At 32.0% G+C, this 18954-nt stretch overlaps 1 protein-coding gene across 1 annotated transcript in view; it reads left to right on the forward strand.

Moving 5' to 3' along the window:
• Window positions 1–370: 370 nt before the first annotated feature.
• Window positions 371–18954, forward strand: part of LOC115440377 (heme peroxidase 2) — a 53773-nt gene continuing 35189 nt past the window's right edge. The window contains exon 1 of the mRNA XM_030164647.2: window positions 371–596. Coding sequence (XP_030020507.2) covers window positions 580–596 — 17 coding nt within the window. The 5' untranslated portion in view covers window positions 371–579. The remainder of the gene's footprint in view (window positions 597–18954) is intronic.

Below are 18954 nucleotides of genomic sequence, written 5' to 3' on the forward strand. Positions count from 1 at the left end.
GATAGTATTTTTATTTTAAGTAAAAAAAATGTATATCATAGTTACTCGAGGGATGGAAAACTATTGTTAAACAATTTTGCTTTCATGAATGACAAGCGAATACTTTATTCAATACATCGATCGATAGAATGTCGCGTCACGTAGTAGTGTTTACAATTACACAATTGTAAATAAATAAACATAAAGCACTTGAAAGTGGGACGCCATAAAAATGTACGTTCAGTGTGTCAGTAGCGCGTAAATTGTGGCGGGTACATGAAAATTTAATTTTGTCACCGAATACGCAACCGGGGTAAGATAGCGTCATCACGGGACGTAACCGCGAAGTTTGATAACTCGGCAACTTTCTCTCGCGGATGGCTGTTGTGACTGGCTTCTGCAGCCTCATTCCGCGGCACACAGCCACCCAGCACGTCGGGGCGTCGCGCGCTCGCCTCCGCACGACCGAACTCGCGCTAAATTTAATTTAAATATTTATTCGTACGTTCGACTAAAAACAAAAGTGTCTGTCAACGCGTGTTCCTTTGTTCCGTATTAAATGATTTATTGAATGACATTTGTTCAGTTCTATTGTTCATCATGGGAACTTTTGGAGCGTAAGTTTATTTTCTATTTCATAGTTCCGCATATCCGAACTGGTTTTTGCGTAATGTAAAAAAATAATAAATGTCTATTTTTAGACCCGAAACTATTGAACGTTTCGTTACCGAAATTTGCGAACTGTAAACTAGAACCAAATCTCCCTTCTGGTAAAATCTAGAGCACCTCAGGTCGAGGTTAAATGGTCGATCCATTATTTTATTAGTACTTTAAATGTCAGAGTTTGTCGCAAAACCTTTATACAAGTAACTCTGGTCTAAGAATATATAAACTTCTATACCTACATACGTAAATGCCAGTTCTATTAAACGAATATCAATACAACATTAATTATAGTTTCTGAAACAAAGAATGCAATAAATTGCATTATGCCGGTATCAATTTTGGATATAATTTATGTACAATGTCAAATAAATTATAAAACATTAATAAGTAACGAAAGGTTAAAAATCCACGTCTTAAATGTTTTGTAATCTTAGCATATTATAATTGCAATGTATAGTCTGCGTTTATTTTTGTTCTATGACGTAATAAAATTGTGATAAAATGCGGGCTTATTATCATAAACAAGTCTCATAATGATGTAAAAATAATAATAAAGAACTTAAAAAAATCCCAGCACTATGGACCAAACTTCTGTTTTACGACTTGAACACAGTTTAAATAAAGAAACAACATGATTTTGCGTGACACTTATTTTTAAATTAAGTAATAAAAATAAATATTTAACTTGACAAAGTTCCTTCCAAATAATATGCCGAAAATGATTCCGTGTATTGTCCAAGACTGGGTATTTCATTTTATCGTCGAAGTTCACTTCCTGGTCGACTTGACTTATCAACGATCGATTTTGCAACCAATATATTAACACGTGTAACTGAAGTGAATGTTTCATGAGAAACAATTGAGAAATGTTTAGCAGGTTGTAAGTGTGATAAGTAAATAAAAAAAGAACAACCAGTACCAAATTTAAGTTCTATTTTTAAATTTTCAAGTGACTGTCTACGTTAGATCTATATTCTGTTAAGATCTGGGAAATAGGTCGTGAGTTAGATATATACAAATTTAGAATTTAGTTCTTCTTCAAATGTTTTAATTTACAGCGTTGTTATGGTTAATTAACTTGATACATTGGTATTGTGTCAAAGTACATAATTCTAAAAAAACAATAAATTTTTCATAGAATTTTCATACAAAGAAAACTATAGTTTAGCCATAATGCGTCCACAAATCTTATAAAATCAATCAATGTATTAATCATAGGATGTTTTAGGTAGTAAAATAAAAACCTAAAATAGTGATGTATTTATTCATCCCACGTAGTATGACAATGTGTTGAGTCGACAAAATATATCTAAAAGTGTTAATACCGAGCATCTAAAACCAACTTACGTATATTCGTATCTAACAAACAATCGAAATGTTAACATGCCTGTTCAAATACACATGGCGACAAAAATTTAAATAACAAATTTTATTACCTGCGTTTTCGCTTCCGAAAAGGTTATACGACTTTACGTAGGTGGTACAAAACGCGTTAGACAAAATCTATGTCTGTACCTATTTTTGTACGTGCGTGGGAGTTTACGACAAAAGCTATTTACTTTACAGATATTTGGTACGAAAGAAATAAATTTTACTGTTCACTACCTGGGCCCTTATTCTGTATGATAGTGTAAACACGTTACGCGGCCGTGTGATGTTATCTCCGAGAAATCTGCGTGGAATGGTACTCTGTAAGTCAAATTTCTATAGTCCTAAACATGACGCGTTGTGTTACGTGCTTGTTACGCACTGTTAAAATAGCGTGGATAGAGAATAAGGCCCCTGGCCCGACAGACGTTGTCGTGTCTTAACTATGATTTCAGCGCGAATTCTGTCAATCGCTGACAGTTATTCCAAACAACTGACAGTTGTAAAATTAATATTGTCGTTAAGTTTTCTTAAATTTCCTAATGTTCCGCTCAACTTCCATAACCCTTTCTTCGTAAGAACCTTCTGATAATAATTATCATAACAAAAAAAGAATTAGCTAAATTGTACCATTCATTCACGCGTGATGCGATGACCAAGGAAAATGGAGATTCATTTTAATATAGATATAGAAATTTTGTTTTAGATAATACAATCCAGGAAATTATACAATTGTGCGTGTATAATATCTATGTAATCTAACTCCCAACTGTATTTACTTACATTCTATTTTTATATGGCGGCGGTGAATCCAGACAGCATCCAACACTCAAACCAAGGGCAGACAAGTTCCTTGTTTAATACAAACATTATTTACTATAATATATATTATAGTATTTCTAGATTGTAAGGATATTTGACTTAAGCGACCTTTTTTGAGTTATTAAGTTATACATATACTTAAAATCAGTGTTTATTGCTGCGTCTTTTGAACTTAGTTTCAAATTCTCTGAATAAAAAAAAATCGCATAAATTTATTAGCCTTACCACTTTTTTACAGAGTATTATTGACACTAAGTAGATTCCCATAATGGTTGATGGCTCATTCACTCCCAGTGGCCGTCTTTAGCCGAGGTTTGTAACCCGTTAGTGGCTTGCCCTTAGCATAGTCGTTTAATTTTGAAGGGTTGCGAGCGCCTAAAGCGATCACCCAGAAGTCTGGTGTATTTGTATAAGCCGACCATTGTTAGGCTAACAAACGTTAGATAGATTAAAATCAAACTATTTAGATTCGTATTCAAATAAAAAGTAATAGTGCTTATGTCGTATTATAATAAGGCTTAAATTTAAAAGCAAAAAATCATGTCAAAAGATGTTTGCTTCAAGTATTATTATCGTAGCAAACAAATTTAAGTAAAAATAATATATGTGACACATTAATCCCAACGAATAGTTAACAACAGCTTATTTTGTATAATTGCAGTTTAAATTACGTAACTATTATTCCGTCAATCAGTTATCAAAGTCTCGTTATGTCTATTATCACTTAATATCGACATTCAACTGAAATAAGCGTTAAAAATAAAATAAATATCACACACTGTATTTGTGTCAAGGATTCATCGTTGGATGTTTAACGACTTAACAAACCATTGAAAATTCTCAAACACCATTAAATTGTTATTTAAATTCAAATATTTTTTGATAAATTTAAAAATTTAAAATTATTTTTTTTATTATTTTTTTCAAAATGACCTAATTCACTTTTGAATAAGTGATATTTCCGAAGAGATTATCTTAGCAAGTTGTAAATAAATGAATAAATAGATAAAAATTATCTTGCTAAATGAAAAGAAATTAAATTTTATTCATATACTTAAATAATAATTTGTGTTTAGGATCTAACATATCCATACAATAACGTATTTACCTTTACATGCAATTATCCTTATATATTAATGAATAGTCAAGCGAACATCCTTATAAGATGTAAAAGCAATTAACTTTACACTACGCAATTAAATCTCTACTTGTGACTTCTGACTTCCTAGTCACTTGCATAACACTTTCTGTATTTTATGAATGTAAAGAGCAACTCATATTAGATACGGTGCTTTCGTTTGTTACTGATTATTATTCTGAAAATATGACCTCAATGCTTATAATTACTAAACTAATGTTACCGAACTAAGTATTTGATATAACTAATGCATACAATAAGGTATTTTTGTGTCACCACATCCAAAGTTGGTACAAATATTGGTATATCCATTGACATTTGACATTGGTTGTACTACTTCCATAAAAATTCGTAAACTATATTTAGTTTTTATTTCTCTCATGAATTATGAGTTTAGCAAAATACAAATTGTATACCCTACAATTAATGTCTGCCAACTTTTAAGCCAACATTGGCCCAACTCATCCACCGTGATCAACAACTAACAATAGCAACGTAAACTTTTAGTGACATTTGTTGGAATGCGAAACAAATCCTTGGCAACTAATCATGTTACTCGTTACGACCCATTTGCTGGTTTGGATTAAGACTTAAACTTGTACGTATAATATCGATTGATATTATTTATTTTTCCAATAGGTTATTTATTTATTTATTTATTTATTAGGTCTACAATCAATCATACACTGTTACATTGAATAAAAAAATTAAAAAAAATATTATATTAGTTATTGTAGTGTAGGCAAGATTATTGCATTTATCTACGCGAATGTCTGCACGTAGTAGAGTCACATTTTCCTTTTTTTTTAATATGTGCACGACTACGTGACCCCGCTGCACCTGGTATCAAGAGGAGTGGGGTCCAATAGAATGTCGACTGACGAGGGATGATTACCTCTTCGCGGTAGACACAATTATGTCGGCCTGTTGAAACCGGATATCTATACACAGGGTGATTCCGGAATGCGAAACACTTTCGTGGGCCACTATGGCAAGTTTCAACACCTTGTGTGCGATGGTCTCTATCCGAGCGGATTTACCACCAAAAAATATAAAAAATATACCGAACAAATAATTGATATTTGCATTTCGATATTTGACTATAGGTGTAACAAAAAATCGTGAATTCCACATTGCTTAAGTAATTTCCTTATCGTCATGTGATTTTACCCATACGTTCCCGAGTCTCTATGTTTTTATAGCATACTTTAATATCATGTTTTTCACATTTTAGTTAATAGTTAGGAAATAATCTTCAACAGGAAAATACGGATTTCGAGAAACTATGAATAATAATTTAAATAAACAATTATGGTAGGTATAGGAAAATAATTTATAATACGTAAGTACGTTGTTTTATACAGAGTGTTAGAGATTGATTTTTTTTAGTTCACAACAAATATTTTTTTCAGTCGAACTCTATTATGTCAAAATATATGAAAATATATTTAACTTATTATGTATAAATATAAATGTTATAATGATGGCATTTAATTTTCTGTCAACTCGTAACAGTGTGATAGAGGCTGGGTATTTCGTCTCTGCTAGCTTAATATTGGTTATTAAAAACCATACATTTCCAATTTGTTTATTGAAAACCCTAATAAATACGATATATTTTTATATAACAATGAAAGTAAGGTTTTTAAAATGTAGAGCCAAAACTTAGGATTATAAATATTTCAAAAACACATTAGCGCAAGTGCTCCAGATATTACGTCACAGTTATTACTATCTCATTGTATTAAATGTAAAAACAATTTCAGCTCTAGAAGGAGAGCATGCACTAAAGTAACAGAGCGCTACAATACTTGCGTTGAAGTCTTTTGTAGCGTACTTCGGTTTTGAATCAAATCGATACCGCGACATCATTCTATTCTAAATTAATGTGTCCAGAAATAAGTTATGATTTTAGGTATTCAATTATAATTTATTTTCATTTTATTCACAATGTATATAAATAACGTAAAACACATATAAAATTTTAAATTATAAACTTTAAAGTAGTGAAAAATAACTTAATATAGACGAAGAAAATCCCTTGGCCTCACAGGCGCCGAAAACGTTACCTAACAGTGCAAGTTCGTGATCCAATAACAAAAATAATGATGCAACATCGCCCTGACACCGGCGATGCAGGTCGCAATTGTTATGAACGGCACGCATGCGGCACCAGCGATGAGTCTAATGGGTTTGCGTAAGCCACTGAATTACGCCAAACGACTTATAACTGCCCTTATCCTATTACAGAGTTTAAAATTTCCAGTCAATTTCAGTATAATTGTCGACTATTGGAGAATAATTCTGCTGCTATAAGGAAAAGGACGTTTCTACAGTTTTTGATAAGGAAAAAAATTACGTTGTTAGATTCATCTTTTTTACTGATTACAAATATGTACTTAGCTCAACATTGAAAAAAATTGTACACTTTTTTATGACGACAAAATTGTCTCTCATTATGCGATAATATATGGATGTCACTCCATTTAAAAATCAGATGGAGTGAACACTTTTCTTTGTTCGTGTAAAATTTCCAGGCCGAAAATACTTAGTAGTATATAAAAAAGTGCGACCTAAAATTTTAATTTCCTTTGAATTTCGCAAAACCCTTAAATTACAACTGACGCACAACTAATATATGGAGGTATAACACGGCAAGAACTAACTCCATAACTGTACCCGCATAGCGATAGTTCCGCCAATTTGGCACCATCATACCTTATCTAACATTAAATGTTACGCAAAAAATCCATATAGTTACTGTCACTTTGACTCAAATTCTTCCTTTCATTGAGTAATGAGTACGATGGAGTCCTAGTACGTGGACAAAATTTATGGATATTTAAGGATATATTTTATATCCGCCCGGATAGCAACTACCGTACTCCAGTTGTAAAACCCACTATAATGGCTCACGTAAGTGTGTCGCGTTCCAGGGTTAGTCTGTGTATATCTGGCTCCAATAGACCGGCATAATTGTGTCGACTGTCGAGGGGTAATCGTTTCTCGTTAGCCGACATTCCATTGGACCCCACTTCACTTATCATCAGGTGCAGTAGAATCAGTTGGACGGGCCCGTATTAAAAAAATATATATACAATACAAGATTATGTCAAACACTAAAAACACGCCAACCAGTCTGCACTAAACAGAACAAATTAAAACAAACATTAAGATATCAACACACGTGGCCCTTTGATAAATTCCAACACATTTCCTGCTATATACAGTAAGGCACGAACCGCGACCCGGGCCTTCGGCTTTCCTTTTACATAACAAGTTTTCGATTTCCTTCAGGCCTTGGCGGGTTCACTTTCATTAACGCGGACAAGTTACGTTAGGATCGGTGTAGTGTGGAACAAATTGCTTGATTCAATTTGTCATTATACTGCAGTTAACTGACATGTATTTATTTAAGAGGATATGTCGTGTAGTCATGATTATTGTTAAATAATACAACTTGATACTATTTATTGTTGAAATTAATGGTGACTTTAACTATAAAATATTTAATCGTAGTTTATATTGTCACCTAGAAACAATTAGGACTTAACTCTATAATGAATAACATTTTCGATGAATCAGTGTAAAATTAACAACAAAGAAAGCTCATATTTTTAGTAATAAATATGTAAATTTTTAATTCGTTTCTTTCTAGTAAACAGTCGTAATATAACTCATGAAATTCATTCTCAATTACCAAGAGCAGTACGAACTGTTACGGTCACATGACTACATTAGGCAAGCGAGCGTGCTTCATTACCGCATAACACATGTTTATAATATTCTTCCTTCCTTTCGTATTGCACAATGTTATTGCACGCCAATTAACGCCTTATAACATTTCTGTTTATGTAGTTACATCTTATAGGATAAAAAATTATTAGAAGTAATATTTGCACGCACTTGTTTTTTGAATGTTCTCGATTCAAATTTAGAATCCATGTTTTTGAATTTCCTAAGAGTATGTACTGGCGGTGTACTGAATATTCGCAATTCGAATGTTTTTTCCAATGAAATATGAAGATTTACATGGAATAAAAATTTAACTAATTTGATTTACAATAATTTTGTTAATTTACTTACTACTATTACTTATACTATTTAAAATTGTAGTATAAATTTAAAAATCATTATGATAACAAAAATAAACATTTCATTTTCTAAACAGACATTACTAGATTAGAAGCTTTCTGAGGTCATTAAGTGATAGGATCTATGTCATATTATTTATACATTGCTATGTGGTTAACAAAATCCTAAACAAGTAAACAAAAAGACAAACTTTTCTTAGGCATTATATTACCTATTTATAGTTTAAATCTAGCTTATAACCAAGCTGCTACAAGTTTAAAAAATGACAAAAACATTTGCATAGATTCAATCTCAATATATCTGGAATTAAAACTTGATTCATAAAACCTTAATCTTTCCAACAACGACCTATAGTCGATAGGAATGTTTGTATCGCAAACACATTAGCTTATAATCCTCCATAATTATTCGCGGCTCGTGATTTAAGTTACACGTTTAAGATTATTAACGTATTATTAACTACAATTATAATACAGTTTGAAATAGCCGATTCCAGCCCATATTGTCTCTCCTTTAGACGAAGGCCAACGCGACGATTAGCCTAAAACCCGTTTTATCAAACAAATAACTACGTACCTACGCTGCATAGACGTGAATCAACTTTGAAGTAGTACGATGTTTAAAATAATGTTGTTTCCATATTAAATATGGTTCTGATTCGGTAATAATGTTTATGTATAAGCTTAGCTTCTTGCGATATATTGAATATATAAATAATTATGTAAAAACACGTAATATAAAGCCACCTTATTTCGTATGGATGTAGACTAAACTAATATTTATAAGTTTTAACAGACAAACTTGCTTCTACTAAGATGTTAATAAGAAACAAAGATATTAAATAGTATAGGTAAACCGAATATCATAACCAAATTTGTGCTCTAAAAGCTATTACCAATTGGTACCTTGTTGTCTTACTTAAAATATCCGAGTGACAAGATGTCACAGTGTCCTTAAATATGAATACAATAATCATATTTACAGAAAATATACTAATGCGCATTAAAAATGTACAAATTATGATGTGGAGAAAATATGAAGTATTTTACAAGTATGAAGTATTTTTAAGTTTTGCTATTTCACGGCCAATTAAGTAACCATAGCATGAGCGCAATTTTTTCTATGACAATCTTCCCAATGTCTATATAATCTTGGAACACTATATTCTTATTCTAATAAAAAGGAAATATTATTCCGAAATTTCGGGAGAAAACTAAAATAATTAAAACTGCGATAAAATCCGAAAAATAGTTTAATTTCAAATATTAGTCCAATAAAATTTCCGAATAGAAATGCCCAAAAAGTTATATCGAACGCACGAGTTTTTTTTTTGACTCGTGTTTTCAGATACATGTTTAATTGAATATTCCACGCACTAGGTTAATTTTTAATTATAACCGAGTCCTTTATAAAAAATACAAGAAAATTACAATGGGTACAATTAATAATACAAAAGGAATACCGAGTGGATTTAATACAATGGTTGGTACCTTTGTTTTAAAAAAATAAAGTACGTATTAAAACTCTTAAAGTTAAAATTCAGTCACATTTTATTTACATAAAATATCAATTAACTTTATATGTAAAAACCTTGTGGTTAAGGGTATTGAAAATCTAGTAAAATATTCGCTAATTTATTCAAAAATTTAAAAATCGTGCCGCGATAATTCTATACATTACATATTAAAATTCCGACATACAAGGACATAATTAAATCTTACCTTTGTAATTCTCAATATTTTTAAAACAAACCGTATATACTATGTTAGGTTTTAATAAATTGGCCTTTATTATTTATTGGCGGTAATTTTTTTTATTAATCAACGAAAATTTATACCCTATTAGGGGGCGTCCATAAATTACGTGAGGTGTTTTTTTTAATTTTCTGTCCCTCTCTCGCCCCCTGGTGAGATGTCGCGAGATTTCATTCAACCCCGTCCCCCATCCCCCAATCTCACGTGAGATTTTTCAAAATGAGGCTTTCTTTAAGAAACTGTCCGTGTGTCGCTGCCAAGTAGCTCGTACGCTCTCGTTCAGCGAGTCGCGCGTTCGGCTGACAGTGGCGCGAAAACAAAGGACGGGCTACACTGTACCGTAAATTCAGATTAAATTGAGCTATTTGGTATAAAACAAATTTGATGGTTTGACAGTAGATGTATAACGTCGAAGTATGAATGAAATTATTTTCTTTCGAACGGATTAGTGAATGATCTTAATCGTATTACGATTACGCTTAAGATTAAATCTTAAGCATCTGGATTAAATGGACCAAAATAGTATATTTTTTTCAAGATAAGATTAGATGAGATTTGACTCGACCCCTCCCCCCCTTAAACATCTCACGGAATTTATGGACGCGCCATTACCGCTTAGTAAGTTAACTTAAAATGACATGTTTTTAAGCAATAAAAATTATATACATACATCATAAATAAACAAATTATACTTATACAATTATTATTTCAACATAATACAATCAATAAAAATCATATATAACAAGGAATATTATTACTGGAAGTCCGGATGTCCAGGTCATTCGTGGACATAAGGTCACGACTACACGTTAGGAAGTAATCTGAGGCCAATCAACGGTAATGCAACATACGACTTTAATAATAAAGTTCAAAATGGTCTAAGATATTTTAATGAATTACGAAACAGGAATTCATCATGATAATAATATCATGAAATTTTACAGCATGTCATATACTTTGACATGCTGTAAAATTGTAAAATTGCAACAACGCTTGAGTGGTTCGATTTTGTGGTCGAGCAATCTATGTTTTTGCGTAACATAATCTGACGAGTAATTTGATATAGAGTTAATTTTAAAATCATCAGATAATCATTTGTTTGAATTATTCAATCAATACGCGTACAACCAGTTGCAAAAACATAACAGTTTTCAATGACCAATAAAAGCATTTTGTTAAAAAAAAACAAATTACAATGTCAATATCATAAGAATCTAAAAGTAGCTACAAACAATCAAACCCATAAACTTAATAATAAATTTTTATTGAATACTGCATGCAATAAACTTTTGTATGTGTACGCGTTTTTTTCGACTTTGCTTTATATTAATGTTGGTATAAAGAGGGTTTTTCTGAATCTACATCGTAAAAAACGGCGCACGTGCAAACTTTGGAATGAACTCTCGGCATCGATGTTCCCTGAGCGCTATGACTTATTCTTCTTTAAACGAGGTTTAAAAAGAGTGCTTACCTCCCGGTAGGCAACGGCTTGGCTGTGCTTCTGGCATTGCAGATTCTATGGGCAGTGGATGCTTAACATCAGGCGAACCGCTTCCTCATTGGCATACAAGGCAATGAAAAAAAAAGCTGGAAATAGAAAATACTGACGGTACCAACTCTCTTGTTACCATCGTGTGTTTTCATAAGTTATGCGGAGCAGCACTAACCATGCCAGCATAACTGTCACAATGTTTAAAATTTATTACTCCTCTTATTGACTGCAGATAATTACTTCCGCGCCAATACAAAAAGTTACTACAAAAAAATATGACATTTATTTGCGAGAAGTAACATTACCACAAAACTAAATTAAATCAAATGTTAAACCTTAACAGGTCGGGGATAAAAGGAAATTGTTTAAAAAGTTTTGGAATATTTACAACTTGAGTTGAATCCAAAGTTCATGATTTAGGCGTTGCGCATGCGCTGGTAATTTGTTGGCGGGAAACACTACACTACTATGTGACAGTTACTAAAGAAATTGAACCCAGAATCTGTAAGCTAATTTATCCAGTAGTCTCAACATCAAGTTAACATCGTTTGGGCGACGCACAACTATAGCTCTACTATTGACGACAAAACGGAGTGGGCCAAAGCCGGCTTATAAAATATTAAATAACACGACGGCAGTAGCTCTACTGATATATGATCAAACTAAGTCGGTCCGGTCGGAATGTCTGCAGGTTCAAATCCCAAGGGCACACACCTCTGACTTTTCTAAAAAATCATGTGTGTATTCTTTGTGTATTTATCGTTCGCTTTAACGGTGAACGAAAACATCGTGAGGAAACCTGTACATCTGAGAAGTTCTCTATAGGAATTTCGAAGGTGTGTGAAGTCTATCAATCCGCACTAGTCCAGCGTGGTGGACTAAGGCCTAATCCCTCTCAGTAGTAGAGGAGGCCCGTGCTCAGCAGTGGGCCAGTATATAATACAGGGCTGATATTATTATATTATTATTAAGTCGGTCACAGCCGGCGTATATTAATTAATTTACCTACCACTTCTAAGACCAAAAAAATTTACAGTATCCCTGACCTTCTCAGACAACGTTGATATTACAGCTATTAAAAAGGCGTGGACATAAAAAGTAATCTAATTGAAAACTTTGTATACTTATCTATGTCAAAATAGATAAGAAAAAGTGTTAAGGTCAGCATAGAACATTAACTTGACTGTTAAATGTTTAACACTGGCATATCACTAATTATAACAATCTAATATAATGTTCATAATTTATTCCTAAAAGACAAGTTGTAAAGTCGAAAATAAAGACAATAAAGCAGTCATAATTAATTACACTCAATTATAATTAATGGAATTAATAAATGCGATTTGAATATTTTTTTTAAAAATACTCACCGAACGTTTTTTAAAATTAGTTAGAAACGTATAAGTCAACGATTTATGGTTATTGTTATCGTGAGAAAGCAAAGTGCTTATAAAATATAACGTCCCGCCTATATTTCATAGATCGATTAACGTAGTTAATTAAATTATCACTCGCCCGAGTGTAATTTACATTGGATATAATTGTCTACGAACTGCGTAACCTTACGTTTGTAGGAAATTAATAGGTATACACTCGACTCATTCACATGAATCGATTGATTACTACTTCTGCGATATGACATTTATTGAGCTGAATTGGATTCTTAAAGTTTTTGTATTATATACGTGTCAGATAATTTTGATTAAAATGTTCTAAATTTAAAATGATCCTTAATTAATTATGGTTTTGAATAAATAATCCATTAAATGAACACGTTTGAAATACGAGCAAAATACATGACAAAAGCATCTACTATTAACTCTGAAAGGACTATTGCTATAAATTTGAGTAACCCAAATAGATAACGCAATGAAAACCCAACCAAAACTTGTATTGTATCCATATTTTGTAAACAATACTTTACACAATAAAGTTACAATATTTTTACATAAACCACGTTTTCGAACCCAACTTGACCTAATGACTCGCTCGGTAACTGGCCGGGTGTTTGCTCGCAAGGTCACACTTCGCTGGCTAAACTGAAAAGATTTCATTGAACATTGACTAATTTAGTCCGGGACTACTTAAGTATTGTTATCGAATAAAATAATTAATTAAGAGTTTAATTTGATAAGTGAGATAATTTTTTTACACGGGTAATTCTTTAAAGGATTTGTCTTTGTCGCTATTAGTGGATCCTTATTATAATTATCAACTACCTACCTTCTGGTGGTAACTTTCTCATATATATTTAAGTGTCTCACTAAGAATACCTAATGCATGTCGGATTCACATCTAGTAGATGTCAAATATTATTGTATTGTTTCATACCTTTTACTTATAGCATGTAATATGTTTGAACATAAGTTTTGTGAATTAAATAAAAAAAAAAAAAAAAAAATATGTGAGAGTCCGCCTGGGTAGGTACCACCGCCATGTCTATTACATCCGCCAAGCAGAAGTGTGTAGTCACTGTTGTGTTCCCGTTTGAAGGACATTGTACCCAGTGTTACTACTGGTCATAATAAGTCTTAACATCTCATGTCTCAGGATGGCGAGCGCAGTGGAATACCAAACAATATTTTGTAATTCAAGATGTTGGATGGTGTTTCTTTTGTTTATGAGCAGTCGTATCGATTACCTTCAGGTGAACGGCAAACTCGTCTCGTCATTCAAAGCAAACAAAAAAATCTACAATTAATTTTGATTTAAATTCTTTTATTTCCGTAGATTCAAACAATATAAATAACTTCATTACAGCTAACCCGACTAATAATTTCACCCGATCTCTTTCACTCGTATATTCCATAATTATAGTGGCAAATTACATCACGACATTATTTAATATTCTTTAACAATAAACATACAGTTAGACAAAACGTAAACGCTATTGTGCTGCGTTAGGTAAGCATTTTCCCCGCGCTCCGGCAAGTTTTCGCAAGCTGTTGCCACACCGACAGTCAGCTTAATTGCCGAGAGCTAAAGCGCTTTATACAGTATTCGAAACGCTAGACAAACAGCTATTACATTTGATAGGGTTATAGACAGTGGCGTATTCGGGATGGTACCTAAATTTATAAAGAGTCAGTTTCATATGATAGGAAATAATAAAAATATTGTCGCGAAAGATCTTAAAATATTTTAATTGTTAACACTTTTTAATAAAATATTGGTAATTTACCCATATTTTTCTGTATCTACAGAAATTATTATTTTTATAACATAATATAAAATGATGTTGGTAGACTTATATTGACGCTAAAGATTTTCATACTGTTTTCGATAGTTAGTTTAGTAAGTTGAACAGGTGTTAACAGCGTTGTGTGCCTAGAGTGACTACGTTGAGTTCACCAGATACTCCATGAATATAATCATAGTGGCTTCATAATAATTTTTGTGCTTAACTGTTCCAAAAATAATATTGTGAATTACTTATAAAAAAATATTAAAAAAACAAACAGACTAATCAGTTATTATTAGCTCAATACCTAAATCCAGCTCTGGCACAACGCTCACGTGACAACTAGAAATTCTGTCGCTAAATCGGCCGTCGGGTTAAACCATAGCAGATCAATCATTTCAGCAGCGTAGTACAAATACAATCGTTTTTCTCACTTTTTTACGCTCAATCACGTGGGTTATACGACTGGGTGGATTGTTTGTATAGCTTATGTAATAGTTGTGAAGAGATCGCGTCGGTGAATTTAGTCATCGGGTCTGGCGGAAATATCGATAATCGCGAGACATTGATACGAATCGACATCAAAAATTGTATAATTGTATTGTAGGTATATATAGTTTAGCTGTCTAAACTATATGTATATCTGTAGGTAACTAGACATTATGTCTAGTAGCAGTATGAAGGTTTAAGGTTTTAAATTAAATGAAAATATAAAAATCAATTACTTCCCTCAAAACAGTTATTAAATAATTTTTGATAATGTTTGTATATACACCGCCTAAACTAGTGTATGCATATATACTATCTAAACTTGCATCTTTAGTCATGTGTGTCTAATATACTACGTATCGGTTACTGCGTTCCGGTTACTGTATAATTTGTAATAAATCGAACAATACAATTAATTAACACAGTTTTTTTATTGGACCCAGTTAATAAATCACATCGTTTCAAAATACATGCGACTGAATATTGTGAACTAACAATATTAAAATAATACAATCTAAAGTCAGTTTCTAATAGAACTAAGGTCGATCTGTCGCGTCGAGTTCCTGTTAATAATCAAATTATTTATATTTTTGGTTGGTTCAAAATAATACTACTTAATATCTCATATCAGTTGACATTTAACCTAATATCTATGTATTTGATTAACTATAAATATCCAATCTATAATTTGTATTCTTATTAATAAGCATATATTATTGTAATATCAGCCCTGCATTATATACTTACTTGCCCACTGCTGAGCACGGGCCTCCTCTACTACTAAGAGGAAGAAGGCCTTAGTCCACCACGCTGGCCTAGTGCAAATTGGCAGTCTTCACATACCCTAAACATCCTATACAGAATTTCTCAGGTATGCAATTATCTAAAAAAAACAATTTTATGAATTTTTTAAAATTGTAACTACCAAAATATTCCTTATTTAATTATCTATCTAGTGTGGTTTGCAAATCAAAACTATATATATTTTAGAAGGAAAAGCACAGAATCAACAATTTTAGCAGCATTTTCATTGTGAAATTAATGAAATAATTTCATATGCATTTCGAATAAATCGCTTCTAAAATACGCATAGCGCGCTGTTTTGATGGGAGCAGCGACTTAATAGTAAAACTTTGTAAAGTGCTGAACTGCACTCATCCTGGAACACTGGCTACAATTTCCTAAAGGGAACATAACTACTCCCTTGGTTGGCAGTACAAATAGACTATACATTTGAATCTTTAGAAGGCCTCCCTGATATCATCCTACACTACTATATAATTAATTGCAATTATAATGGAATTTCGTGCATTAACTCTAACATTAATTACCTTTCTACAAAATCAATACAAGCCGCTATAAAACAAACATGAATTAATACTGACTACTCATATCCGGGTGTCTATATCAAATAAATGTGACTTGAGTGAACTTTCAAGTTTCGGTGGTATTTGACCGCACCTTTAAACTAAAATTTAGAAAAGCTAACAAATACTCTATTGGTCTTAGAATTCCTGTTTGAGATCTAAACGTCGATATACTAAAAGTAATTCGGTTACTAAAGATCCACAGTCAGACGATAAATTTGTAAAATGTAAAGACTTGGCTATTCTACTTTTTGCTATAAGATAGTATGACCGAAGAGAGCCCGGTTCCTAACAAGGCACACTAAGTATCCATGTTTTTTTTTGTGTTGTGCAATGACGTAAGTACTTCATTTTTATTAGTTCTCATTACATTTTTTAATATTTAGTGATATATTGCAATTTAATCAAAGGGTTTACTTCATACTCTTTATGAAACGATTTTATGAAGATTTTAAAATTAGGTGGGCCTTCAAGGATTCCATTACCATATAACTTTTGTAGATAACGTTTCAAGTTGTAAAGTGTGCCTATATTTGAGTTGTAGATGATAGTGTACGCTTAATGAAAAACTACACACTTTTTTATTGTATTATAATAACACAGGAATAAATTTATGACCAAATGAACATTCTTGAACACTACCTAGGCTACCTAGTATTAAAGAAAATTAAATTCTCTTGAAAATGAAATAGGTATTATTTTTGTACACTGCAAATTCCATTGAAGAATACTTTATCCGTTTTACGACTCTCGCGTCGACACTAAGATTACATAAGGCACAGACGGCGGCACACTTTACTATTACGAGTATATATGAATTGACAAATGTTACATACAAAACAAACAGTGAAGAGAGATCCGTCTTACTTCTGCGCGACTAATGAGTAGTATCGAATAATAAGCAAGATAAGGTCTTACCAGTAGTATACGCGGGGTAATCATTACGACTAATATAACATTTACTACCACCATCCACCTGGTTCTACTTGGTAACGCTCACTGCTAGGACTCTGTGTTTCCAGAGATCATGCATACCACGTACGTTTTTTATCCGGAATTAATTCCCTTCTACGGTGTTTTTTTAGTCCTACGATTTAATCTTCTTCAAACGTGGTTTAAAAAAGTTTTTTTACGGATGGCAACGGCTAGGATATGCGCCTGGCTTAGCTGGCATACATGAGCAATAATAACCACTTACCATCAGGTGAGTCATTAGCTCATCTGCATTCGGAAGAAAAAACATAGTCACAAAGATTTACTACGAGGATGCGCGTGCGCACGAACTCATGGTGTTGGCAATTTCATAGTTTTCTTTAACTTTGTATATGTGATAGGCGACAGCTAACTTAAGTAAAGTTGTATCTTCACATTAAGCAATCACAGCGCCCCATTCTATAAAAGCATTGAGAAAGACTTTTATCATAACATTGCCCTGTACATAGGTAGGTAACATTTGTAAATAGGCGGCAAAATATTATCTATGTGGTTACACGAAATTTCCTTATTTTATTTTAGATATTTAACACGTTTTTATGAGGTTGTAAAATGATAACTCGAGTGTTTTTTAAAACTTAAAAAGTATTTCAATTTTTGCCCCCAGAGTCGGAAAAAAAACGTACGCAGATAAGTTTAGCTTTTAAGACTTTGCGCAATACTTAACCAATACGTACCTACGTATTGGTTAAGTATTTTAATATGGCTGCATAATACTAATTCCGTACGTACACTGTAAATTTACTTACGTTTAATATATATTTTAAACATACTTTACTATTAGACTTATCAACCAGATTGAAAGATCTATATAGAATCAGGCTTACACCTTGCCTAACACCTCATAGCGGGCCTCGTTACATCATCACTCCATTTAAATACAAAAGTAGAATTCGATTTAGAATAAAAGATAAAAAATATTAATGTGACGCGTTGCAACAATAACAGTTTCAAAATATTCCGTATTATTATGTAAATTATATAGAATTTTATTCCTTTAAAATGATCAATTAAATTTATTTCAAATTTATTAAAGAATAAATAAAATATGTCAATTTATTTTAATACGTATATAAAATTGTAATCAATTTAAAGGTAAAATAATATAGTTAAATAATTTCCGTTCATTAACAACCTACGTGAGTACAATCATGCTGGAAGTTAAAAATTAATTAAAAACAATACGCATGACGGAAGTTGTTAACATGCTTAAAATGCATCACTTAAGTACGTTATTACAGACGTAAACCTTACGTATGTAATTACTAACTCATTAATACTTCTAAAATGCATTCAAATTATTTTTAAGCTAGGCATTTTTTAGTTGTTATTTAGATAAAATTTGATTTGAATACTTCTGATATTATGTTCTGATATATTATCTTCTGATGAAGTTATCGTCTTGAAAATACTTCATTATGAATATATAAAATAAAATTAACATTTTGATGCATAAAAGTTTGTTTTTATTTGTTGCCTAAAAAAATATGTGTGCAATTGTTACTAAATATTAAGACGTAAGCCGGTTAGCAACTAATACGGCAAACGAATCGTAACAAATCTTCATTACATTGTCGCATGCAACTTCTTTTCAAGCCATGTCGAATTAC

Source organism: Manduca sexta, chromosome 12, assembly GCF_014839805.1.
Source record: "Manduca sexta isolate Smith_Timp_Sample1 chromosome 12, JHU_Msex_v1.0, whole genome shotgun sequence".
Lineage (NCBI taxonomy): Eukaryota > Metazoa > Arthropoda > Insecta > Lepidoptera > Sphingidae > Manduca > Manduca sexta.